Source organism: Myotis lucifugus, unplaced genomic scaffold (genome assembly GCF_000147115.1).
Source record: "Myotis lucifugus unplaced genomic scaffold, Myoluc2.0 scaffold_218, whole genome shotgun sequence".
In the NCBI taxonomy this organism is placed as follows: domain Eukaryota; kingdom Metazoa; phylum Chordata; class Mammalia; order Chiroptera; family Vespertilionidae; genus Myotis; species Myotis lucifugus.
Window position 1 is genome coordinate 897836 of NW_005871266.1, and position 26254 is coordinate 924089.

At 40.0% G+C, this 26254-nt stretch overlaps 3 protein-coding genes across 11 annotated transcripts in view; 2 read left to right on the forward strand and 1 right to left on the reverse strand.

The window, feature by feature from the left end:
* Positions 1 to 25015, reverse strand: part of LOC102419534 — an 84980-nt gene extending 59965 nt beyond the window's left edge. For 2 of the 5 annotated variants that reach the window (XR_330367.3, XR_002831502.1), the window contains exons 1-2: positions 24041 to 25015; positions 17053 to 17151 (exon numbers count right to left, since the gene is read on the reverse strand). Coding sequence is in view for 2 of the 5 variants with exons in the window: in XM_023761836.1 (XP_023617604.1) it covers positions 23618 to 23699; positions 24041 to 24735 (777 nt within the window). In the remaining 3 variants the exon portion in view is untranslated. Of the gene's footprint in view, positions 1 to 4530; positions 6417 to 17052; positions 17152 to 23557; positions 23700 to 24040 lie in introns of those variants that run through there. The other 3 variants (XR_001350103.2, XM_023761837.1, XM_023761836.1) reach the window with 3 other exon arrangements.
* Positions 4193 to 21026, forward strand: DEPDC7 (DEP domain containing 7). 4 transcript variants are annotated; one of them, XM_006098057.3, is made up of 9 exons: positions 4193 to 4327; positions 13798 to 14188; positions 15720 to 15847; positions 16635 to 16824; positions 18711 to 18922; positions 19613 to 19755; positions 19937 to 20062; positions 20332 to 20410; positions 20706 to 21026. In XM_006098057.3, exons 1-9 carry the CDS (start codon positions 4255 to 4257, stop codon positions 20897 to 20899), a joined length of 1536 nt encoding a protein of 511 aa, XP_006098119.1. In that variant the 5' UTR covers positions 4193 to 4254; the 3' UTR covers positions 20900 to 21026. The 4 variants fall into 4 exon arrangements, with proteins under 4 accessions (XP_006098119.1, XP_006098120.1, XP_023617600.1 ...); XM_006098058.3 differs by having other exon boundaries at positions 4295 to 4378; XM_023761832.1 differs by lacking the exon at positions 4193 to 4327 and adding an exon at positions 4352 to 4445.
* The window catches only part of TCP11L1 (t-complex 11 like 1), a 60754-nt gene continuing 58908 nt past the window's right edge, over positions 24409 to 26254 (forward strand). For both annotated transcript variants that reach the window (XM_023761834.1, XM_023761835.1), the window contains exon 1: positions 24409 to 24547. The gene's annotated coding sequence lies outside the window, so the exon portion shown is untranslated. The remainder of the gene's footprint in view (positions 24548 to 26254) is intronic.

Here is a 26254-nt window from a genome sequence, read left to right on the forward strand (position 1 = left end):
TAAAACACACTCATTAGAATTGACATTAATCTGTACCAAGTAATGTAAACTACTTCTAAGAAAAATATTATTTTTAAAGGACAAAAGAGGATATTTTCATCATGGTGTATATTTAATCTTTTAAGATATTGAAATAGCCTAAATAAATAAACAAAAATTTAAAAAATAGAGAGGAATTATAAACTGTTCCCCCCTATAATATCCAATCATTTTTAAAAATATGTATTTTTTTATTTCAGAGAGGAAGGTAGAGATAGAAACATCAATTATGAGAATCATTGATGGGCTGCCTCCCACACACCCCCTACTGGGGGTCAAGCCTGCAACCCCAGGAAGTGTCCTTGACCAGAATCAAACCTAGGACCTTTCAGTCCACAGGCCGATGCTCTATCCACTGAGCCAAACTGGCTAAGGCATATCCAATAATTTTTAAAGGCCAGCCTCAAGGCTGTCTCATATCAAGATTTCCTTGCCCAGGCCAGGTAGCTCAGTTGGTTAGATCATCCTCACAATATGCCAAAGTGGTAGGGTCTATCCCCAGTTAGGGCACATACAGGAATCAACCAATGAATGCGTAAGTGGAAAAACAAATCAATGCTTCTCTTTCTTGCTCTCTCCTTCCTTTCCTCTCTCTCAAATCAATAAAAATAACTTTTTAAAAAAGACTTCCTTTGTTTCCCAGATGTTCCTCATCTAATGTACTCTTGTTCAAAATTTCTTTAATGGGCAATCTTGTTGTACTCTATTTAAAAATTAAGATTAAGCACTAGCCGAAACTGGTTTGGCTCAGTGGATAGAGCGTCGGCCTGTGGACTGAAAGGTCCCAGGTTCGATTCCGGTCAAGGGCATGTACCTGGGTTGCAGGCACATCCCCAGTAGGAGATGTGCAGGAGGCAGCTGATCGATGTTTCTCTCTCATCGATGTTTCTAACTATCTCTATCCCTTCCTCTCTGTAAAAGAATCAATAAAATATATTTAAAAAAAAAAAAAGATTAAGCCCTAGCCGGTTTGGCTCAGATAGAGCATCTAATATTCCTACTGCATAGAGGAGTGGTTCTCAACCTGTGGGTCGAGACCCCTTTGGGGGTCGAACAACCCTTTCACGGGAGTCGCCTAAGACCATCGGAAAACACATATATAATTACATACTGTTTTTGTGATTAATCACTATGCTTTAATTATGTTCAATTTGTAACAATGAAATTGAGGGTCACCACAACATGAGGAACTGTATTAAAGGGTCTCGGCATTAGGAAGGTTGAGAACCACTGGCATAGAGCATCAGCCTGCAGACTGAAAGGTCCTGGGTTCAATTTTGGTAAAGGGCATATACCCGGTAGGGGGCGTGCAGGAGGCAGCCGATCAATGATTCTCTCTCATCATTGATGTTTTTATCTCTCTTTCCCTCTCTGAAATAAAAATATATTTAAAAATACATAAAAATTAAGATTACAATGGAAAGAACCCTGGAAAAGGTAACATACTAACCAGTTCACACAAAATTTATCAATTATGTATCAGATCCTTTCCAGAAAATAAGTTTTAATTCCCTTCTCTTTTTAGTATCCTCATTTTCCCCCAGCACTTGGCCCCATCAAAATATGAGAATGAATATGGGATAAATTTCCTAAACACAAATAGTCTACTACAAATTTTGGTAGGGTGAACTTGGTTAAGATATAAACCTGATATGTGATTCTCCAAAATTATATTTTCAATGTTTTAATAGTGAAAGATGGCAGATTACCACCTTAATAAAAATTTTAAAAACTCCAAAAGAATTTTACTCATCATTAGTTTACATTGCTAGAGAAACCAGAGGTGTTGATTGGTTGTTTTGTTTGTTTGTTTATAATATTTTTAAAAATATGTCTTGATTGATTTTAGAGAGAGGGAAAGGGAGAGGTTGAAACATTAATGAGAGAGAAACGTGGATCGGCTGCCTCCTGCACACCCTGTACCGGGGAATGAGCCAGCAACTCGGGCATGTGCCTTGATTGGGAATTCAACTGGAGACCTCTTGGTGCATGGGTCAATGCTCAACCACTGAGACACACCAGCCAGGCTATAACTTAAATTTAGGTCTTTAAGATAACTTGTTATGTAAAATTATTTATTTATCTAAGATGCACCTACACTGAATTTATCTGAAAAATAAAAAAGTCGATATTAAGAAAAAAATTGTAAATGTAAGATTATAAGAGAGGGTTTCGCGTGCCAGCAAAAGTTACTGGCGTGCCTTGTTTGGCACGCGTGCCAGGGGTTGCCCACCCCTGTCATAAACTGTCTGATTGTGATACTTGCTAGAGATGAGAGAAATTTTTTATGAGTTCCTTTTAATAGAGGTTCCTAACCATTCAACTTTAAAAAGTATGAAGCTGATATTTTTCAAAAGCTCTGTATTCTGATAGGGACAATCAAGACATCTACTCTGTGCCCAACACTGCAGATACTGAGAGAAATCTGAAAGGTTAAATATGCTTCTTGCCCTGGACCATTCTCCAATCTTGTTAATCAAGATGTGTATGCTGAAATTAGGTAGCATCTATCTATACAAATAGTAAGGTACTTGATAAATGCCATTGATGGTCAGAGAAAAAATATATCAAGATAATCTGAAATATATGTCCAGTAAAGAAGGTGGGATTTGAGTTAGGCCTCCAGGTACATAGAATGTGGTTAGGTAGAGAAGAGGAAAGAGAGCATTTCAGGTGAGATAGACAAATATAGCACAAGCTGGTAAAAATTCTTTGATAGGTGATATAAATTATCAAAATGGTCACTGAAGTAACCAACCTTATCAAAAGACCCAATATTGGTGTTTGTCAAGATTTGTTTTCAGAAACAGGAAGAACTTTTTTTCTCGCAAGTAGTGAGGATGGACTTGTGTGTTCATGCAGTTATGTAACCTGGGACAGACTAAAGATAACAACAGGCCTACTGTGAGCTGGAAACTGATCCTAAATTGTATCTTATCTCTGAGCAGTAACCAACAGAGAAATTACAAAGGAAGTTCCTTTAAGGGAAGTGAGGCCAGGTTTTATAACCACCAGGGGGAGAGAGCACATAAAAAAAGGGCTAACCCATTAGCAATCTACTAAATCTTAGGAAGAGCAATTGCCCACCAAACTCAGGCCCCTAGGGTCACAGCTTCTTAGTATGTATTTTATGAAACAACATGTAGAGCTTCTTCCAATAAGCTAAGTAATGAACTCCCACTTAAACACCATTCTAATTTATAACCTGCTTCCTCCTTCCAAGAAGACATTTATTATATGTATAAAAGGTTTAAAGTAATTGCAAAATACCCAATTTTTTTTAAAAAAGGGTAAATATCTGGCAGTTGCATTACTGTTCTCTTAGATCACTCATCCTTTCAGAGGTACCCCAACATCGGACCCCTGGATTCCCTGGTTTCAACTTGCCCTTAACAGTCCTCCCTCCCCGCTTCCCTCGCCTTCACTCCCTTTCCACAGCCAACTCTGTCCCCACCCGTCTGACACAGTTACTTTGGAGGCAGCACCCATTGCCTTGGCCGCCAGCCCGAAGGCCAGCCAGATGCCCTCCTGACTGTGACCTCTAGACGTTGCTCTCCTGGGCCAGATAAAGATTTGTTTGTTCTTCACATGGAGAGAATGTGTGAAAAACCAGATGCTCTTATTACTGTGACATAATTTCAATAAGCACTATGTTCCAGACCCAACTACTAAAATGCTGAACATTAATTGGTTCGTGTAATCTTCATAAAAAACCCCGCGAAGCGGGTTCTAATACTACCGCCGCGTCCCAGGTGAGGACGCTGAGGCACAGCGAAGGGTCTCAGCTCATCCACGAGGGAACGTGGTTTGCGCCCGGCTGGGCAGGGCCCCGCGGGCACTTTCCCTCGCCGGCGCTCGGACGGTGCTGAGCGGCTGTGGGATGCGGGCCGCGTGGGGGCCGGCGCGCACCCACAGGGCCGGACGCACAGACAGACTTTCTACCTGGCCACCGCTCGCGTGGGGCATGGCCGGCGTTCTCCTTGAGGCGGGGCCCGCACCTTTTCCTCGTGCGCAGGCGGCTGGTTACTCGCGGCCCCGGCAGGCACGTGACTGGCGGTGTGGGCGCGCGGGGGCCGCGGTGGGGCGGGCCAGTCCTCCGTCGGGGGCGGGGCCTGGTCGGAGCCCCGCCCCGTCCCGGACCAGTTAACTGGCAGCCGCGGGCTCCTACTTCACGGCGCAGCGGACTAAGGAGGTGGTGTTCCCGTAGCCACGGCCATGGCCACGGTGCGGGAGAAGGCGGCGGCGCTGAACCTCTCCGCTCTCCCCCGCCCGGCGCAGAGGCCTCCCGGTAGGTGCTGAGGACCCTGTCCCGGGAGGGGAAGGGTCACCGGGCGGGCAGGTGAGCTGAGGCTACTGTTCTCGCGCGGGATACACTTTCTGGATAAGGAATATTTCAATGAATACAGGTTTTTGACTTTTTTTTTTTTAATGGTTGCATGACATTAGGAAAGACGCTGGTGAATTCTGCCACCAGTTTAATCATATCTTTGGGGGCACTATGCTTAGTATCCTAGTTTCTTTAAATGTCCAAATAAACGGAATCGGGTGATCAGTTACAAAATTTCCATTTTAGCATATCTATAACTCAGAAAATATAGTTAAGATATCCAGATAACACTTGGCTTTTTTTCCCCCCTTTTAGATAAGTTGCAACTTTTCCCCCTTTCTGTAGCTGCAGTGTGGGGTTAGGTGAATTGGTTCCTATCTGACAAAAAGCTTTTCCTTTGTAAAATGCTAACCAGGTGTCAGTGGTCAGTGAATTGACTTGGGTCAAATGGGTGCATCTCAGTGGCCCCAGTCTTGTGTTTGACTTATAATTAGTAATGTTCCTTTTAATCTTCAAAAGTTAATGACAAATTGTGACTAAGAACTGCTTTTCTTCTGTACTTTTCTAAGAACAATCATAATATTGACCTATTCTGATCCAATTTAAAGGATTCAGAAAAGCACATGATATCTACATTCAGAATTTTTTTCTTGTTTTACATTATGAAGGAAAATACTTTTCATCATTTGAGAATTTAAAATCAAATGATACTGGAAATAGTCATGAGAAATCTTTAGGCTCACTTTCTGAGTGAAAGAAATTCCCAAATTTTACATAATTAAAAATATGGCATCCTATTTTCTCCAACAACTGAAATACCAATTCTAAGCTTGGGGCATTTGTGAACAGATTCTTAGAGGGTGGGAGGGAATATGTGTTCAAAATTAAGTAGAGGACTTTCAGAAAGAAGAGTTGAAGTTCTGCTTAGTGGATTTGAACCCAAGGACAAGACCACTGTTCTCTGCACACCAGGTGCAGTGGCAGAAAAGGGCCCACTGCCTTTTCTCATTTGTTTGGCTTGCTACAGTCGCAACCTACCTGTTAGCATTTGTTAGCAACCTACCTCTTCCACCCTTTAGTTGCCTTGTCCCAGTCCCAGTAAGCACAGTAATAGGAGCCTCCGTTCCTGGTTCCTTGCCATTCCCTTTCTGTGTGCTCTGGCAAGCAGCCTTGCACGTTTGTTTCTCTACTGATTAATAACTTTGCCATACCTTAAAGGGGCTGTACGACTAGGGACCTGATTTGTGTAGAAAAGTCTGTATGTTAACTTTCAGTAAGTACTTCAAAGATATTTGTCTTTTAATATAGACAAACAAGAAAGTGGTATGTTATCCTGCTATCCCTTTATACTGTAACTTAATTCTTTGAATTCACCTGGTATCACTTTTCCAGGGAGCTCAAAGTACTTCCCATATGCTATCTCATTAATCTGTATGAATTAAAGCAGTGGCCAATGCCTACTTTTGTTGATAGCTCTCTTAACATATTTTTAAATTGTCCTTATTAGTAGAGATTTACTTTACATACTTTATCTGCCTGCAGCCTTCTTTTCAGAGCAATCTCAGTCTTCTGCATGACAATTCTAATGACATATAAGAGGAAAACAAACTTTGGACTCCCAAAGCAATATGCAGTAAAAGTGTTGCAATACTGGAATCAGTGTACAGGAATTTTTCCCCACTCAGTCACAGCTGCCCAGTTTTAACACTCAGAACACAGTTCTCTACCTTTATCTATTGTCAGGATTTGGTTAGTATCTAATAAATATAGTCCTTTTTCTTTGTCTTGACAATTCTGTAATTACGTAATGTCTTAAAACATCTTTTGACAAATATAATCCTTAAATAAAATTCTCTTAAATCTTAAATGATTTAGAATTCTTATATTTTCTGATGAAGAGTTAAATCCTCTGGCATGTTTCACATCTTGTCCTCACATCTGCTACTGGCCTTTATTTAATTGAATATTGTTCAGAGCTTGACATCATCATCCAGGTGGTATGAATAGGTAAAGAGCAGGGACTGTGTCCTCTGAGGGTAGAGACTGTGTCCTATTAGTTCAGAGAAAGAAAGAAGAAGAAAGATTCTGTCACTTTTCTTTTTTACTTTGTGTGTGTGTGAGAAAATATTTTAAGTAGAGGATTTTTAGATGTCTTTTTACTTTTTGAATAAATATTTAAAATTTTAGAATAGACTTAGATTTACAAAAAAATTCCCATATGTCCTTCACTCAGTTTCCCTTTTATTTACATCTGACATTAGTTTAGTATATTTGTCACAATTAATATTGATACATTATTATTAACTAAGCCCACACTTAGATTTCCTCAGTTTTTGCCTACTGTCTTTTTTTTTCTATTCAAAAATCCGCCTAAGAGATTACATTACATTGAGTCCATGTCTCATTAGGCTCTTCTAGATTGTGACAGTTCCCCCCTTTATTTTCTGTTAATAGCTGTGTACTGTGCTAGCCACTTTACATATGTTGTTTCAAATGATCCTCACAGTAACTGAGAGAAGTGGAATTAACTCTGTTTTGAAACAAAAAGGTTGGGTAGTTCGTCCAAGGTTGCATTATTTTATTTTTTATTTGGTAACATTTTAAAAATATTTTTAAAATTGATTTCATAAATGAAGGGAGAGGGAGAGAGAGAGAGAAACATCAATGATGAGAGAGAATCATTGATTGGCTGCCTCCTGCACACCCCCTACTGGGGATCGAGCCCACAACCCGGGTATACACCTTTGACCGGAATTGAACCTGGGACCTTTCAGTACACAGGCCAACGCTCTATCCATTGAGCCAAACCGGCTAGGGCAGATTGCATTATTTTAGTAAATGATGGAGCCAAGAATGGAACCCAAGTCTCTGGGATTTCAAAACCTATGCTCTTATTTTATGCTTTGTATTCACAGAACCTACCACTGTACCTACTGCATTAACACAAGTTTCCAAGTCTGAACCATATTTGATCAACCAAAAGTTTCTGAACTTTAGCACTATTGACATTTGCTTTGTTTTCGTGGCTGGCCCTGTGCATTATTGGATGTTTAGCAGCATCTCTGGACCCTCAACCCACTAGATGCCAGTAGCATCCCCCTACACAGCTTGTGACACCATAATGTCTCTTAGACGTTGTCAAATGTCTAGTGGGGAGTAAAATCACCCACTGTGAACCGCTGTGTGAACCCTTCTTTTAAAAAGTTGGTAATAATTTACAAGTATTGAATAACCAACTGTATTATGTGAAGCACTCTGTAAGTCATTTAAATAATTTGAGTCTCTGTAAACTATAAGGAAATTTGAAAGAAATAAGGCACCAGGTCACTATTCTTCAAATTTTGTGGAAACTGTTCTGGCCGGGTTTACTGGGTGGTTACAGTGTTGGCCCTCGGACTGAAGGGTCTTGGGTTGGATTCCCAGTCAAAGGCACATACTTCAGTTGCAAGGTGGTCGGGGCATGTGTGGTAGGCAACCAATCCATGTGTCTCTCTCACATGGATGTTTGATCTCTCTCCTCCCCCACCTCCCTCCCTCAACTCTCTCTTAAAAAAAAATAAATGGAAAAAATACCTTCGGGTGAGGATTAAAAAATAAAATTTTGTGGAAACTGCCTATGAGCTATCTGCATTTGGAGGGTGGTAAGGGGGTAGTTTAATGCCTGAAAATGAAATTATTACATGTTCATTTTTAGCATATTTTAGTAAATCTGTGTGTATGTTTATATTACATTGGGATCCAGTTTTATTTATTTTATTGGCTGATTTGAGAAACAAGCATTGATTTGTTGTTCTACCTATTTATGCATTTATTGGTTGCTTCTATTTTTTTAAACTAATTTTAGAGAGAGGAAGGAGGAGATAAAGAGAGAAACATCGATGTGAGAGCGAAACAAGATATGAAAGCCCTAGCCAGTTTCACTCAGTGATTAGAGCGTCGGCCCTCCGACTGAAGGGTCACAGGTTCAATTCTGGTACTTTGGTTGCAGGCTTGATCTTAGGCCCTGGTCAGGGCGCCTGTGGCAACCAATTTATGTTTCTCTCTACCTCTCCCTCTCCCTCTCCCTCTTAAAATCAATGGAGAAAAATATCCTTGGGTGAGGATTAACAATAACAACAAAAAAGATGTGAGAGAAAAACATTGATCGGCTGCCCCCCCCCCCCCCCATCTTTTGGTGTATTGGGCAATGCTCCAACCAACTGAACCACAATGGCCAGGACTTTTTTCTTCTTCTTCTTTTCTTTTTAATTTGAATTTTTTATTGTTGACACTATTGTAGATCTCCTATTTCCCCACCCTTGCCCACTTCCACCCAGCCCCCATCACCCCCTCCCTCAGCCCTCACCACACTATTTTCTGTGTCCTTGGGTTATGCACATATGTTCTTTAGCTAATCCCTTTATCTTCCTTTATCCAGTCCCCTCCACCCCACTCCCCTCTGACATTTGTCAGTCTGTTCCATGTATTCATTGGTTGCTTCTTGTATGTGTCCTGACAGGGATTGAACCTGCAACCTTGGCATATCAGAACAATGCTCTAACCAACTGAGCTACCTGGCCAGGGCCATGGGATCCAATTTTATAATGTGTATATTGATCTAAGGAGTTAACATAAACTCACTATTTCAATTATTATGTAAGTGTTTTAGTCCTTAAATAGGTTTTGCTAGCAGGACCACAGTTGATGCTGACTGCACAGATCATGGTTGATGTTGATTATCCCCTTGTAACTCTTGAGTAAGTGTCATTTCCTGACATGTCTGCCTTATGACTTGATTTTTAGGAACTATTATAGTAATAGCTTGATTATTTAGTGTGCATTTTTAGAAGTGAAGATGGTTATTTGTTGTATCACAAATACATATCAGAGTTCAGTATTAGAAGCTTAACTTTTATTGGTAATTCTTTTTGGTAGACTTCAAATACATAAAAGGGCAGGTCTTTGCTTTTGAAAAAAGGCTATTGTTTTCAAGCAAATAAAGGTGAGACTGCTTGAAAAATGAATATTAACTAGCCTAGATTTATATAGTGCTTAAAAACATGTGTAGTATGCTACAGATCTGATTTAAAACAATCTCTGAGCCTCTTGTTAGGCCACCTTCCAAAAAGCTTTTTATCTGATAGGGTAAAATTTTTTGTATGCTTCATTTCTTACTATGTTGTATTTGGAGCTCAATATCTACATCTAAATGGAGAGGTATAATTTCAGTCTCTAAAATCCTATAATCAGCAGTTTAGATCTGAAGCCAGCATTAAACATAGCATTCAACTCTTGTAGCACTATAATGGAGAAACCAAGAGGTAAACCTTTTATTCAGGGTGATTGCAGCTGGTCTTTGGACTCTTTGAATCTTTGGTAATGATGATTTTAGAACACATTTGACCAAACATAAATAAGGAAGCATCAAGATGTAAACAGTACCCTGGCTGGTTTGGCTTAGTGGATTGAGTATCGGCCTGCGGACTGAAGAGTCCCAGGTTCGATTCCGGTCAAGGGCACATGCCTGGGTTGTGGGCTCCATCCCCAGTGGGGGATGGGCAAGAGGCAGCTGATCAATGATTCTTTATCATCAATGATGTTTCTATCCCTCTTTCCCTCGCCCTTTTTCTCTAAAATCAATAAAAATATATTTTTTTAAAAAGTTGTAAACAGTGATAAATTTTAAAGAATTTTCCAACTCACATACGCATGAGTTTTGAGGATAAGCTAAAGCTTCAATTCTGGTTGCTGGGCTTACAAAGCATTCATTGTATACTTCTGATTTCTTGAATTCTGTTTAGAAATCACAATAATTCATCTTACTGGACATGGTCTGCTATACCAATGTTCATTTCAGCTATTAGATGGTGATAAATAAGAAGTTTTAAAATAGCATGTTGGGGAATCTGTGTTCAACTGGTGAAGTCAGTATTAAAAAAACAGGTTACCCTGGTGTGGGTTTTGACACATTTACTTGTTAGATCCAGGATATATTATGTATTAAAGTATCTGTATGAACATGAGCTAGTTTGGGTTTGTGGGTGGCAATGCTTGAGGGGAACTATCTCATTGTGCAAAGGTTGGGAATTAATGGCCAGTGAGAACAGAGGGGACCTGAAAGGGCTGAATTGTATCATGCCTAGAGACTCTGAAAAGATTGTGTGGCTCACAGGTGCCTACTATCCTGCTCTAACCTGTTCTTTAATCTTTTATACTGTGTTATTCAACCTGAAAAACTTCCTGATTTCCCATATTTAAGCAGCAAGTTAATATAAGGAAATTTATTATGTATTTCTTAATTCCCTTGTGCAGATTAGCCTTTTCCACGTCATTGAGGCTGTGTATTCCCTACCTCTCACCCACTTCCGTTGTCTTATTGATCTCAAATTAATAAGTGACTCAGCCTTATCTTTTAGAGTTTGTATGCCAACCTACTTGTAGCTCAGCTGACTTATGTGTTTCATCATTAATATTATCACTAAACCAGAAGTCTGTTTCACTGGTACTTAAAAGGCAATCTGATCTCTGCGAGATTGAATCTGGCTTATTTTCCATTCCTGTCTTACCCCTGTGTACTGTGGATAGGACATATTATAGAATTTATGATATCCTGCCTTATTTTAGGAGTGCTAACTACTAAGTGTTTTTAAATAACTTAGTTAAGGGTTCACAAATCTTAAAGTTGTGTATTTCGTTTCTCCTGATCTTATTGGCTCACTTAAAGGTCTTTCACTTAATCCAATTCTTCAATGAAAGTTAATGCTAAAACTATCTGGTGGCTTACTTTCCATTGAATTTATTGGGCCCTAGCCGTTTTCACTCAGTGGATAGAGCGTCAGCTTGTGGACTGAAGGGTCCTTGGTTCGATTCCGGTCAAGGGCACATGCACTGGTTGTAGGCTTGATCCCCAGTAGGGGGTGTGAAGGAGCCAGCCAATTAATGATAGTCTCTCATCATTGAAGTTTCTATCTCTCCCTTCCTCTCTGAAATCAATAAAAATATATTTAAAAAAATAAAAATATTTTTAAAAAGAATTTATTGGGGTGACATTGATTGGTGGCTTGCTTTAATATATTTATATTTAAGTACTAGGAAAAACTAGTATATATTTACTACCTATGAAACTGAGGGCAAGTTTGTTTAATTCACTAAGCCTTAATTACCTCAAAATAGGATTGTTAATGACTATTTCAGAGAAGTTTATCAGGATTAAGTGAGAGAAGGCAGAGCTTGTCATATTGTAAGTACTAAATGTTAGCTATTAATAATACAATGAAGATATGAAGAAGACTAAAAAGCAGACATTAAGTTCATTTAAATCTTCACTATAATCTCTAGTAGTTTAGGAAGTTAAGCATAGTAATGGCTAATACATCTTCTGTTTAGTCATTGTGGCTGGAAACAGCATAGCTGCTCCTGAGTCCTGGATACCATTAATGACCTGGACATATTTTGAGATTCCATCAAATGCTTGATTCTGGCTTTAATTCAGTAGAGACTAAATACTGTACCAGCATTAAATCTAGTTCCAATTTGATTTATCTAGTTGATTCTCTATAATTTCATTCTTAAAACTGCTCCATGGTATTTGGAAAACTGGAAGAAATTTCCTCCTTCTTTGTTTATTACTAGATTATAAAGTATCTTGAATTTTAAAATAGAATTTTGATAATTAAAAACAATCAATGATTATTTAAAATAACATCATAATAATAGGTAGATAGAAAATTACCCATCAGCTTTTGGTATTGAAAATCTACAAATAAGCAGTCAAGGGCTTTATGTATATGTGTGTTTGTATATTAGTAATTTTCATGGTAAAGATGTTAACATTTCTAGTAGCTACAAAATTATAGTATAATTAGAGCCCCGGTGCACGAATTCATGCACGGGTGGGGTACCTTGGCCTGGCCGGCGATCGGGGCTGGCCAGTAAGGGAGAGGGAGCGCGAGAGGTTGGCTGGCCGCAGGAAATTGGTTGTGGGAGCGCACTGACCACCAGGGGGCAGCTCCTGTGTTGAGCGTCTGCCCCTGGTGATCAGTGCACCTCAAAGCTACCAGCCGGTCATTTGGTCGTCTGGTCATAACGGTTGCTTAGGCTTTTATATATCTGGTCATAACGGTTGCTTAGGCTTTTATATATATAGATGGTCGACTACACTCATTATATTAATTGCAACACAAAAGATGAATTCCAAATGACCTACTTAAAATTTATGATTCTAGTGCATTAAGTGACTTTTCATGTCCTTCAGGAACTTATCTTTGCTTTCACCTTCCATATTCTATTTTACCTAAGAAGGCAGGAATGTAATTTCCAGCAGTAGTTTCTTTAATTACAATTCCCCATATTCCTTACTGTTCTACTGATGCAACAACCATGTGTGTGTATCTATAACTAGATCTCTATCTATCTGTCTATCTATCTGATTGATAATGCTTTAAAATTATATAGAACATGAGCCAAATCCAATACCACCTCTTATAATGTCTGGAATTACCCTTAACCTCTGTTTGTTTTCCATCTTATGAAAAGAAATGATATCTCCCTCATAGGGTTGCTATGAAGATTAGATCATTAATGCACTTAATAGAGTTCCTTGCACATAACTGGTAACTGCCACAAGGTCCTACTTGATCTGCAAACCCTGAGCCCCGAACCCTATTTCTACTCTTCTCTAATCTCACTTCCTACTGTTCTCTCCCTTTGTCACCCACACAAACCATGCTGGTCTCCTTCTTCTTCTCAAGGCCTTTGCTCTTTCTGTTCTCTCTGCTCTTTCCCCTAATATATGCATAGCTTGCTTTCTGTTGTTGTAGTTTTTTGTTGTTGTTGTTTTTATAGAGGAAGGGAGAGAGAATGGAGAGATAGAAACTTTGATGAGAGAGAAACATCATTGATTGGCTACCTCCTGCATGGCCTCTACTGGGGATCGAGCCCACAATCCAGGCATGTGCCCTGACTGGGAATCATACTGGTAACCTCGTGGTTCATGGGTCAATGCTCAACCACTGAGCAACACCAGCCGGGCTGCTTCCTGGTTTTTAAATGGTGCCCAGAAACTCAGGTTTCTGCTCAGAAATCACATGGTCAGAAAGGTGTTTCCTGATGTCCATCTAAAATAGCATTTTTTTCCTTACCTAGCTTTAGTTTTCTTCTTAGCATTGATCTAACATATTTGTATTGTCTGTATCTTCCCATAAAGTATACATCCATGAGAACAGGGACTTTATTTTGTTCACTTTGTATCCTAGTACACAGGACAGTGTTTAGCATATAGTAGGCATTACATTTTTTAAATGAATTGTTACTAATAATTTGATATTTCAATAAGAAGCTGACTTCACAATTGTTCCTTTTAATAACTTTAGAAATTGCCACTTTTTGCTTAAGGATTGCTTAGACCTTATCATAAATAAATAAGGTTACTCTGTGATTTTTTTCCATTCCAGGTTTCAGTGTGGCCCAGAAACCATTTGGAGCCACATATGTATGGAGTAGCATTATAAACACTCTTCAAACACAAGTGGAGGTGAAAAAACGAAGGCACCATTTAAAAAGACACAATGACTGCTTTGTTGGTTCAGAAGCTGTCGATGTTATTTTTTCTCACCTAATTCAGAATAAATATTTTGGTGATATAGATATTCCTCGGGCCAAAGTAGTAAGAGTGTGTCAAGCACTTATGGACTACAAAGTATTTGAAGCAGTTCCAACCAAAGTCTTTAGAAAAGACAAAAAACCTATGTTTGAAGATAGTAGTTGCAGCCTTTATAGATTCACAACAGTACCCAACCAAGACAGTCAATTTGGCAAAGAGAATAAACTACATTCACCTTCTAGGTTAGTATATAATATAAGGTTATCATGGGCATACTGGCAGGATTTTGTCTACTTATTAATAAGATGCTGACTGGCTTTGTTTCTTTTGAATTAGTAAATTAGGCTAAAATCTGGGTTTGTGGATAAATTTGATCAAGTAGAGTGAACTTTTATTTTTTTGCTGTCTTTTAGAATTCTTGTTTGTTTCTGCTAAATATAAAATATGAACAATCAACAAACTGATTTTTCTGCTTCAAGTTACACTTTATAGTGTAAAAAATGTTAGCTTATCCACAAAATGGTATGAGAACAGAGAAGGTGAACGCAGGCAGATAGGGTATTACTAGATTCCACAAAATGGTAGATGTGAAGTATGAAAGGCATGTGGGAGCTAGAATGCACAGGTTTCATATAACATATTAAGGAGTTTGTGCCTGGTCATACAGTTTTGAGAAGCCACAGAAAGATTTTAAGCAGGATGAGATTGCATTTTAGAAAGGTCATCCTGGCAGCTGTACGGTCAGCCTAATGGGGAGAGCCAGTTTGGAATCTATTGCAATATTGCAGTCTACAGATGAGGGTGAAGCAAACGGCAGTGGTGAAGATGAGGGAGACATTTAAAGGGAGACTGTGGGACAGAACTGTAAAACCCCAGTGACTGAAATGAATGTAGGTGATAAGTACATAATGAACTGAGTTATTTGTTATAAAAAACAAAACAAAACTTTTTCCTTTTATTCCCTTCACCTCAATCGTGCAGAGGTCATTGAAGCTCTTATAATTCAGAGCTGACACAAGTTTAATGTATTGATTTTCAAATATTTTAAAACTATATATTTAAAACATAATAAAATTTACCGCTATATGTGGGAAGGAAATATGAGGGTAAGGTAGGGCAAGTCAACACTTTCCAGATGCAGGTCCACACGCTCTATCTGAAACCTCTGGGGACCTGACTGATTCGTTTAGGAATTTGAAACTTAGGAGAGTTTAGAAAGGTATTTTGTACATATATTAGATAACACCCCTAGAAGGATCTTTAATCAACTTATTAATGTTTTTGCAGTAAAGAAAACATTCATACTAACTGGGATAAATAAAAACTATGATAGTCTCAAAACAAGTTTTGTCATCATATGAGTTCTGAATAAACTTTAGATTTTTTCCAAGCTTTTTGGGTTTCAGAATTGTGAATAAAGGGTTGTAGATTTGTATTTGGAGAATGATTAGCACTATCTACCAAAGAATGCCCCAGAAATAGAGATAACTGATAAAAAACATTAAGCATAATGAAGTTTGTTTTAAAATTTAGACTAACATTTTAGTCATTGAGTTACTTAAATCTAAATGTTCAAAGGAGAATTTAGAGTATGTATATTTAGGCCTAATAAAAAAGGTGGGATGTTTTGTATTTTATTCTACTCTTAGAATTTGCATGTATTGTGTTTTTACTCAAATACATAAGCTTTCTAGAAACTCTTGGCTCTCGAATACTAAAATATTTCTGTGGGCTTACTAATAAGCATTAATTTATGAAATAAATTCATTTTAGGTATACAGATGCATTTTTTAAATCATCTGATATCAAATCAGCAAGTTTAGAGGACCTGTGGGAAAATCTGAGTTTAAAGCCTGCTAACTCCCCTCATGTAAATATCTTTGCAACTTTGTCTCCACAAGGTAAGTTAAAGATGATGCAAGTAAGAAGCAGAAAGCTAATTTCAAATAAAGTTATTTAAAAATGTTTCAATTTTAACCTTTTTTAGAATTTAAATATTCAAAGCACAAAGAAAGAGCACACTGTGTATTAAAACTGTTTATATTAAGTTTTAACAGAGGTCTATTATCTTTAACAAATAGATCAGTGTTGCAATTCTTGAACACTGACTTTTGTCCTGTCAGCTGGCAGAGGTTCAAATCTGAAATGTTTTGCATGCAGATTTTTATTTAAAATATGCTCTCAGATATTTATTTCCTTAAGATTTTATTAGGTTAAATAAAAATTTGAAAATTCCATTAAGATAGTAACAGAATTCTTATATTCTTCCTTGTCTGTGGAAATGGAATATAGTTTCATGACTGATTTCCACCTTCCCTCCCCCATCCTAGTTGTGGAAACCCTGAGTGGAATAATCTGCAGCCAAGAGTTTCAAACGAGTTTTCAGATTGAATGAACCATTCTTTCTTCCAAAGTCCTTATTAACATGCTTTATGACTTGATTTCTTATCTCTGCCATATTGCTTTTTATAGTACAAGAATGAAAGGAATTCCTGTTGTCCAAAGTCTGTTCTCCTACACTTTAAACAAATCTTGAATTGTTTTCAGAAATCACTTAATAAGGTTGACTATTTCTCTCTTACTTTTTTTTTTTGCCACAATTTATTAGCTTATATCTGCCTAGACAAATCTCATGGTGAACATTTAGTAACTATTGTTATTTTTTGCCCTGTCATTTTTCCTGTGTAGTTATTAATGAAGTTTGGCAAGAAGAAACAATTGCGCGTCTACTACAACTTGTAGACCTTCCACTTCTTGACTCCTTACTCAAACAGCAAGAGGTTGTATCTAAAGTTTCTCAACCTAAGAGGCAGCCTGACTTGGTCAACAATAGTAACTACCTGGATCGAGGGATTCTCAAGGCTTATGGTGACTCTCAGTATGTGGAACTACATATAATAATTTGAGTGTGCTTGTAGGATGGTTATAGCTAATTGTTTTAAGATAATCTTTTGAGTTCTTCTGTCCATAGAATCAGAGATATGCATTGTCAGTTGATATCATCAGTATTTGGGAAAGTAAAGAACAAAATCACTGTGGTCAAAATTAGAAAGAGATTTATATTTCATTATTTTTCATATTCATTTTTGTTTCACATATAACTTACTTGTACATCAAGTGAAGAAAATGATTATGCTCCATCTTCTTATCTTTGTTAAAATGTAGGTCTGTTTGGTCTCTTAGGGGTGTCCGTCTTCAAAGAAACCTGGAAAAATGAACAGATTTGGCAAATTCTTAGAATCTTTTGACCACATATGCTTAAAAATTTTTTTAAAATTTACTTATTGATTTTAGAGAGAGACATTGACTTATTGTTCCACTATTTATGCATTCATTGGTTGTTTCTTGTATGTGCCCTGACCAGGGATCATACCGCAACCTTGGTGTATTGGGACAATGCTCTAACCAACTGAGGTACCCGGCCAGGGCTCCACATGTGCATTTTATATGCCTCTAGAATACCTGTTAAATATGTATTTTTAAATTAACTAGTTTTGTTAAATAAATATAATGAAAGTAACTCTTGTTTCACCTCTACCATTCTCCTGAATATAAATCTTAAGATTTTTTAAAGGCTTAAATTAACTTCAAGTTAAGGAAATTATGATTTTTTCCCCCTTAAAGCAGAGCGCTATATTCCTTATAACTTTGGAGCTCGTCTCCTAAATATAATTATTAAAGGTTAAAATCTTGTATTTTAAGCTCATTTAATTTTTAATAATTTTGCCTTAGCAGATAGTGTTCCAGCATAGAGAGATGGAAATGTTAGAAAGAAATACAACTTAACATGTTTAGTACTTCACCGGATCTACATTCCAGTGAGCTATTAATAAACAAATAGTTGAATGTCAAAAGCTAACTTAAAACCTTACATGTAAAAGTTAATCCCAACTTACTAGTTATTGAACTCTGCATGTATAATGGGAGCTTATTATTCTACAGGAATTTAAATTACATTTCTACAATCTAAAGTAACGTGAAAACATTATGACCTTAAATTTAAATACAGAATCAGCAATTGTGCTAGAAGTAACCTTAAAGATCATCTCGCTGCTTCTTATTATAAACTTGATGAAACTGATGCCCAGAGAGATGAAGTGACCTGCCCCCGATAATGCACCTGGGTGGTAGATAGAGTTGTTCTGAGTCTATAGCAGTAGAGTACATGAATATTTTTAAACTATATATATTAACAAATCAAATATTAAAAGTTATTTTATGTCTTGAAATACAGCCTTTTTCTGAAGTCACTTAGCTGGTATTTTTATTAGAAATGGTAATTAATATTTAATTATTCTGAAACCCTACCTTATCTTTCTCTATTCTCTCAGCCAAAGTGAGAGATGACATCATATATAGAGCTCTGAAGTAAGGAACACTATATTAGAAAAATAGTGGTCTAGGAATCAGATCTGGGATCTAGTCCTGTCTGAGACCTTGAGCAAGTAACTTAAGAGTTTCTGTGCCTCTACTGTAAATGTAAAGAATAGAGTTTGAATTTTGATGTCCTTTTTAGCTCTATATTGTACTGGATAGCTTCCATTTTCACTTTTTAAAAAGGTAAGAAAAAGAAGACATTTAATAAGCCGAACTTTTTATCTGTGATACATGACCTCTCTATATATTAAAAAGAATTACACATATCTTTACCTAAGTGTGTAGAAATTTATCCTGGTGGCAAACTGGAAATAGCTAGTAAATTGGGTACTATGTGTATATTTGTTACTCTTGGCTTTTTAAAATGGTTCTTTTTTCCCCACATAGGGAAGATGAGTGGCTCTCTGCAGCAACTGACTGCTTGGAATACCTACCAGACCAGATGGTGGTGGACATAAGCAGAAACTTTCCTGAGCAACCAGATAGAATAGACTTAGTGAAAGAACTTCTGTTTAATGCCATTGGCAAATATTACAGTAGTAGGGAACCTCTGTTAAATCACTTATGTGATGTTCATAATGGAATTGCAGAGCTCTTAGGTAAGTAAGAATCTTACTGGATACTAGAATTAGTATTGTGGAAGAAACAAGAAAAAAATTGTTCTCAAAATTAATCAGAATGGTATAACTTCAAGCTAGGAGTGGATCTGGATTTTATGTTTATTTCAAAACATCTAGGGATCATTTGGAAAGAGGCTTTGATAAGTTCTGAAGTGACCTACAACTTCTAGTGCCCACAGAATGCCACTCTCATTCGTTGGAAGTTCATTAAGCATAGAGTAGCTGTTCTCTTCTTTAAAAAGGAACACCAGTACCACCATCATTCTCCTTCAGTCTCTTCAAAATGGGACTCCTGCTTTGTCCCTCTACCAATATACCAGGCTATTTTTCTCAGGGAGGGTTGGATACATCAATACTGTACCTATAGTGTGCCCTGGAAATGTATTGAATTGATGGAAAACAGGCTGGAAATTTATGTACAAAGCCAAGACTAGGATTTAACATCCTAAGAGTAATGTATGACAAGGACTTAGGATATTAGTTGCCAATTCGAGAATTGGCTTCCTTGATGGTATCAGTCATTCATTATAATTCCTAGTCTTTTTGTTTTTTGCTTTTGAAAATTATTTTGAATACGTTTACTGTTCAGCTTAAGCTTTACCTTAATACTGTTCCCTTTAATATAGTCATATTTGGTCAAAATTAAAAGCACTTTTCTTTTGGCTAAAGTGAATGGGAAGACTGAAATAGCATTAGAAGCTACTCAGCTCTTTCTAAAGCTTCTGGATTCCCAGAGCAGAGAAGAGTTTAGAAGACTACTGTATTTCATGGCTGTTGCAGCACATCCTTCTGAATTTAAATTACAGAAAGAAGTAAGTCTTTTGTCTAAATGTTAATTGTATTCGGTATCCTTAATACTTATAGGACCCACGTGTCACATTATTCCATCATCAGCATGCTGAAATAGGATAATAGTTATTAATATTTAACGTTTGCCTTTTATGTTGAACTTTTAAATATGTGCCATTAGGTATGTGTTATTTTATTTTATAGAGTGACAACCGAATGGTTGTGAAAAGGATGTTCTCAAAAGCTGTTGTTGACAATAAAAATTTATCTAAAGGCAAAACTGATCTTCTGGTACTCTTTTTAATGGATCATCAAAAAGATGTCTTTAAGGTAAAACTCTGAAAGTAGTTCATTTGAGTTTATATAATAGGTCACTAGATTAAAATGCATTTGAATAATGTCCAATGTCTCCTCCTCCTCTTCCTATTCCTCCTCCTCCTCCTTCACTCCTCCTTCCTTCCTCCTCCTCCCCCTCCTCCTCCTCCTCCTCCATCTCCTCCTCCTCCCTCCTCCTCCTCCTCCTTCTTCTTCTTCCTCCTCCTCCTCCTCCTCCTCCTCCTCCTCCTCCCTTCTTCCTTCTTCTTCTTCTTTTTTTTAAGATTCCTGGAACTCTACATAAAATTGTCAGTGTTAAGCTCATGGCCATTCAGAAGGGAAGAGATCCAAATACAGGCACAGGTAATCTAAGAAATATTATTTTAATGATCTTCCAAAGATAAATTCCTACTATTTACTTGAAAGTGTTTTACTGTAAGTAATTGTACCTAATTTCAACTAAACTTTAAACAACCTCCTCAGACTTAGCAGAGCTTCCTTAAACTCAAATGCAGATTGACCAGCGTTAGAAAGTTGGCAGTGCTTAACATCTTCCGTGCATTTTATAAAATGGGGACTAAATATAAAAATATTGATTTTTATAGTTAAATCTAAAGAATAGATTCATTAACTGAAATTTTTACTCTTAATATTTAAGGATATACTTTTTGTGAGAGAATTGATCAAAGTGATTATTCGGACCATACACAGAAGACAACCAAGGATGAGCTATTGAGTTTATTAAAAACTATTGATAAGGATCCAAAACTGTCTGCCAAAGAGAAGAAAAAAATGCTAGGTCAGTTCTATAAGTGTCACCCAGACATCTTTATTGAATATTTTGGAGACTAAATTTCTAATGTCTGTATATAACTTGTGTTTTTTAAGAATTATGTATCCTAAAGACCCAATCACATTTGTAATTTTGAATGTTCTTCTAAATATGAAACTGTACTTAATAAAACCTTTTTGTATAACCTTTTGTGTCTGAAACTGAGTTATTAGATGGTGTATTGCTATTAAGTATTGACCTTTCTTACGTGAGTTGATTTATAATTCTTGTGTATAAAACTTTCTAAAACATAAGAATTTAAATGACATTATAGTGTTTACATAAGAAAGTATTAAACATTAAGAATGTCCATAATTACAAGTTAATAGGAATGTGGTTTGTACCTTAAGAGGTATTCCTTAAAGATACAAAATTTGATGAAGTAAATTTACTAATTAACAAAGACTGTAGACAAATTAGAAATTGAACTTTCCTAATGCTTTTGAAAACTTCAACATCTTTTATAACTTATTGTGGAAAATTTCAAACATATATAAAAAATGGGGAGGCCCTAACTGGTTTGGCTCAGTGGATAGAGCTTCGGGCTGCGGACTGAAAGGTCCCAGGTTTGATTCTGGTCAAGGGCATGTACCTTGGTTGCGGGCACATCCCCAGTAGGGAGTGTGCAGGAGGCAGCTGAATCGATGTTTCTCTCTCATCGATGTTTCTAACTGTCTATCCCTCTCCCTTCCTCTCTGTAAAAAATCAATATGTTTAAAAAAATGGGGAGAACAGAATACTGAACTCCCACATACTTATCCAGTTTCAACAACTCTTAGCTCATGGTCAATCTTTTTTTAAAAAAATATATTTTATTGATTTTTTTACAGAGAGGAAGGGAGAGGGATAGAGAGAACATCGATGAGAGAGAAACATCGATCAGCTGCCTCCTGCACACCCCCTAGTAGGGATGTGCCTGCAACTAAGGTACATGCCCTTGACTGGAATCGAACCTGGGACCCTTCAGTCCACAGGCTGACGCTCTATCCACTGAGCCAAACCGGCTAGGGCTCATGGTCAATCTTGTTTCACCTATACTCCCACCCACTCCTTGGTCCCACCCCAGCAAATTTCAGACATATCATTTTATCTATAAACTAGGGGCCCGGTGCACAGATTCGTGCACTGGTGGGGTAATTCGGCCTGGCCTGTGTCCTCTCATAATCCAGGACTCCTTGGGGGATGTTGGACTACCAGTTTCAGCCCGATCCCCGCAGGCCAGGCTGAGGGACCCCACCAGTGCACGAATTCATGCAACGGTCCTCTAGTATGCATATAAGATCATTGGTTAATCTCATCCTGCCCTCTCCCCTTCCCTCTGAGATTCATTAGTCTGTTCCATATTTCCATGCCTGTGTGTTGAGTGTCTGCCCCCTGGTGGTCAGTGCACATCATAGGTACTGGTTGAACGATCACTTAGGCTTTTATATATATAGATATATATAGATTTCAGTATGTTTGGCTAAAAGATAAGGACATTAAACATAACCACACAGAGACCCACGATTCCTTAATATCATCAAATGTGTAGTCAGTGTTCACATTTTCTGATCTTACATGATTTTGACAGTTTATTGGAATAGGGATCCAAATAACATCCGTAATTGCAATTGGTTAATGTGCGTGCAAGAGGCAACCAATAGATGTTTCTGTCTTTCCCTCTTCCACTCTCTAAAAGATCAAGGCAAAAATATCATCAGGTGAGGATTAAAAAAAACACACTAAACTATGAGGAAACAACAAAGAAAAGAGAGAGCAGTCTGTAGCAGAGAGGGGAGTGCGATAGCCTGCAGCAGGAAGCGGGGTGGGATGACTTGGGATGACAGAGCAGGAGCGATCTCTAGAGCTGCCAGCTTTCTCCTCCCAAAGCCTAGTGCAGCCAGCCTCGCAGGAGCTCCCTTTACCTTGAGGTAATTTGTTCCCAGTCCTTGTAGCCAAAACTGAAACACAAGTCAGTATGTTTTTAATATTCGAAGGAAGCAATTCAAAATATATCAAAAGGTTACAAGGTGAACTAAGTCAAATAGAGGTTTTGGTGGTGTCACACGGTCCTCTCCACGTGTGAAAATCGTTTATATTAATCCAAGGAAGGCAGAGCACGGTCACCGGGGCTGGAGGGACGGGGTGGGTCTTGCTAGGGAGGCTATTCCTGTATGGCTGCATCTTAGGGTCACCTGGGAAGCTTAACAATTCTTGCCTGGCATCATCCCCCTTTGCCCCCCAAGTTTCGGGTGGCAGCTTTATAGACTGTCCCCAGAAGACGCCGAGGTGTAGTCAGGGTTGAGACGCCCCAATCTAGAGACTCGAGGGCACAGCCGTCTGGACTCAGAAGTGAAAACTCCATGTTTTCTTCGTGAATCTTTGTTCCAGTTGGATAAGTTTTTTTTCCCTCCGGAAGTGAACCCTGGTCTGAGGACGTGCACGTGCTGTCGAGGGAAGGGCTTGAGGGCGTTGTCCGTCCGTCCCTCCGTGCGGTCTCTACTGTCGGGGTAGCTACCCTTTCGGAAGCAGTGCTTGCAAGCACCAATTCCACTCCCTCTTGCTTTATTCTGGTTCTTTTAATATAACAAGTTCGTAAGCTACAGGTAGAAGACAACTATTACCTTCACTTTGTTTAAAGCATGATTTAGTGCTCAGTCTTAAGTGCATTTTTTTTCCCCACAAATGAACACAGTGAGGAGTCACGCACTTTTTTTTTTTTTTTAATTTTTTAACATGAGGCACAAAAAAGATTCTTTTCACGTGCGCTGTTTTACAGCTACCGGCTGAGGGTAGAACGGCTTCCAGGGAGCAGCCTCGAGGCAGTCACGGCCCCACCACCTGGGACGGAGGAAGGAGAGGCTGCAAAACGGCCTCGTCCGATGGACGCCTGCTCCGGGGGCTGCCCTGGACGGTCCCTGTGCCTACGGCCCTAAAGCGGGCTGAGCCCTCGAGGGAACCGTCTGCCCAAGCCTTCCGTCTTTTCAGGGCTAAAGTCTCACTCTTCCTATCCACCAAGTGTAGCAGCCGCTTAAAAATCTAAGAAATGACCCCAGAACCAAACCTCGTCTGTGCCATGAACCTGAGGCCTGGCTGCCCAGGGGGTGGGCATGACTTTAACAGCCAAGATGAGGGGAGGGCAATAAACCACGTGCAACTACAACATCTGAAGTAATATCTACATTTGGAAACCTGGGCCGGGAAGCTGGGAATCGCGGCGCGGCTGGGCGACCTGCCCTTTTCCTTCACTTGCCTGAAGCCGCACCTCCTCTACCTCGCGCTCCTCTCCCACCGCTCGCATCCTGAGGCGAACACCCGGCCTCAGCCCCGGACTCTCCGTACGTGGCGCCGCCCCGCTCTGAGCCACGCCCCCTCTCCGTACACAAACATGGCGCCGCCCTGTTCTTAGCCACGCCCCCTGCCTTTCCGTACAGAAAATGGCGCCTCCCACCTTGGGCTTAAGCCTCCAGGTGAAAAGCTGCCTCCCGCTTCCCGACGCAGAGGAGCGATTGCGCTGGCCGCTACCCGGCGGGGAGGACAGCCCGCTGCGCGGCGAGGGATGTGGCCTTTGAGGGGCAGAGGCTGAACCGCCCCGCCCGCCGCGCATCTCTCCCCGCCTCCGCCGGGGCGCCGGCCCAGCCAGATTCCCCGCCCCGGACGCAGCTAGGAAAACGCCGACTCCGCCGCAGGTGAGGGAAGCGGGCGCGGAGGCTGTCAGCACGAGTTCGAAATGACAGGCACTTCTTCGCCGCCCCGCGTCGGGCCGGGTCCCGGTGATGGCGGGTGGAGGCGAGGAAGCGGCGGGGACCTCGGGCGGGTTTAGCGCGGCCTGCGTCCCACCCCTCGCGGCGGTTCTCCGGGCGCGCCCCGCTCTCATCGCTGCTCCCCGGCTGGGCCACTCCCTCGCCGGCCCAAACAGTTGTTTACAAAGGCGTCTGGGAGGAGTGGCGCCGCGTGCGGGAGGACGTGGCTCCCGGCGTCGGTGGACCGAGCCCCTGCGTTTTGCCGAAAGACCCTCTCTGCTGGGGCGTCTCTGGTGTCCAGCTCGGCCCGGGCTGAAGCTCCGAGAGCCGGTCTTCACGGCCGGAGCGGGGACCCCGCCCCTCGGCTCCCTTTCCAGGCTTGGCGGGCACTGGGGAGTGTTGAGTGAGTGAGCGCACTGAGTGCGTGAATGCATCCTCCAGCCCGGAACCGCCCCTGCCATTCACGGGAAGCCGGTCGGGTGCCATCTGTTGTCCTGCACGGTCTGCCTTTAAACGTCCCCCAGACCGGACAGGCGTAGGCTAGCTGCGATGGGGAAGCGGGGCCAGTAAAGGGCCAGCATGGGGACCCGTGCATGTCCGAGACCAAAGCCCATCCCTCCCGCAGACACCGACATCACTGCGATGACACAGCTGTCAACAGAGCCTTAGTGGGTGTCTGCATGGAGCATACGTGGGGGCTATGGTTGGTCTTGGCCCTTACGAAGTTAAAAATCTAGGTGAAAAGTTGTTTTTTTGTTTGTTTGTTTTTAAAGAAAACTAGCAATTTTACAATCTGGCCCCAACCCGTCTTTTTCCCTTCCTCACCTGCCTCTTATGCTACTTATGTATGTGCCTCCACTTGTGCTCTCCCTCTCCCCCTCCATACATTTTTGTTTTTAATTGAATGAAATCCTACTCTTTCCTAAAAGACCAGCTCAAATGTCCCCTTTTCTGGGAATACCAACCTCCTTGCAGGCAGAATTAGTTTCTCCCTCTGCTCTATTTCCTTAGTGATTTCATAATGCCATGAAGGCTTAAGTTTCACCGTGTTTCCTTGTCAGAATGTCTCTCTCTCCCTCTAAACCAGCGGTTCTCAACCTGTGGGTCGCGACCCTTTTGGCGGTCGAACGACCCTTTCACAGGGGTCGCCTAAGACCATCCTGCATGTCAGATATTTACATGACGATTCCTAACAGTAGCAACATTACAGTTACGAAGTAGCAACGAAAATAATTTTATGGTTGGGTCACAACATGAGGAACTGTATTTAAAGGGCCAGAAGGTTGAGAACCACTGCGTCTAAACCATGCCTTTTCGTCTTTCTATTACTATTTAAATAAGCATATTTTGAATTGGATTTAAGGCAATGGTGAATGCCAGGTGTCTAGTCGTGCAGGAGTTCAGAGAAAGGTGCAAATACCGGTGAGGTTGGGGAAGGTCCTGGGAGGAGCGTGGACCCAAGCCTAATCTTACAAGGACGGGTTAGTTGATGTAGCTAAGTTTCCTGCCTTTCCTCCTCAGAGCATAGAATGAATTACTTCATCCTTCTTGAGCTCATTCCCAGCATGTGAAAGGGATAAAATTAGAAGTGTTTTTGTTTGTCCTTTCTCTTAGGATTTGCTGGTAATGTTATCTGTTGGCTCTTGGAGCATT

What these genes read in the sequence shown, in the direction of transcription:
- DEPDC7 (XM_006098057.3), top strand. Translation starts at nt 4,255, where the DNA reads ATGGCCACGGTGCGGGAGAAGGCGGCGGCGCTGAACCTCTCCGCTCTC. An exon ending in AAACTACATTCACCTTCTAG is followed by an intron (nt 14,189 to 15,719) that starts GTTAGTATATAA and finishes AATTCATTTTAG; the next exon opens with GTATACAGATGCATTTTTTA. An exon ending in TGCAACTTTGTCTCCACAAG is followed by an intron (nt 15,848 to 16,634) that starts GTAAGTTAAAGA and finishes TTTCCTGTGTAG; the next exon opens with TTATTAATGAAGTTTGGCAA.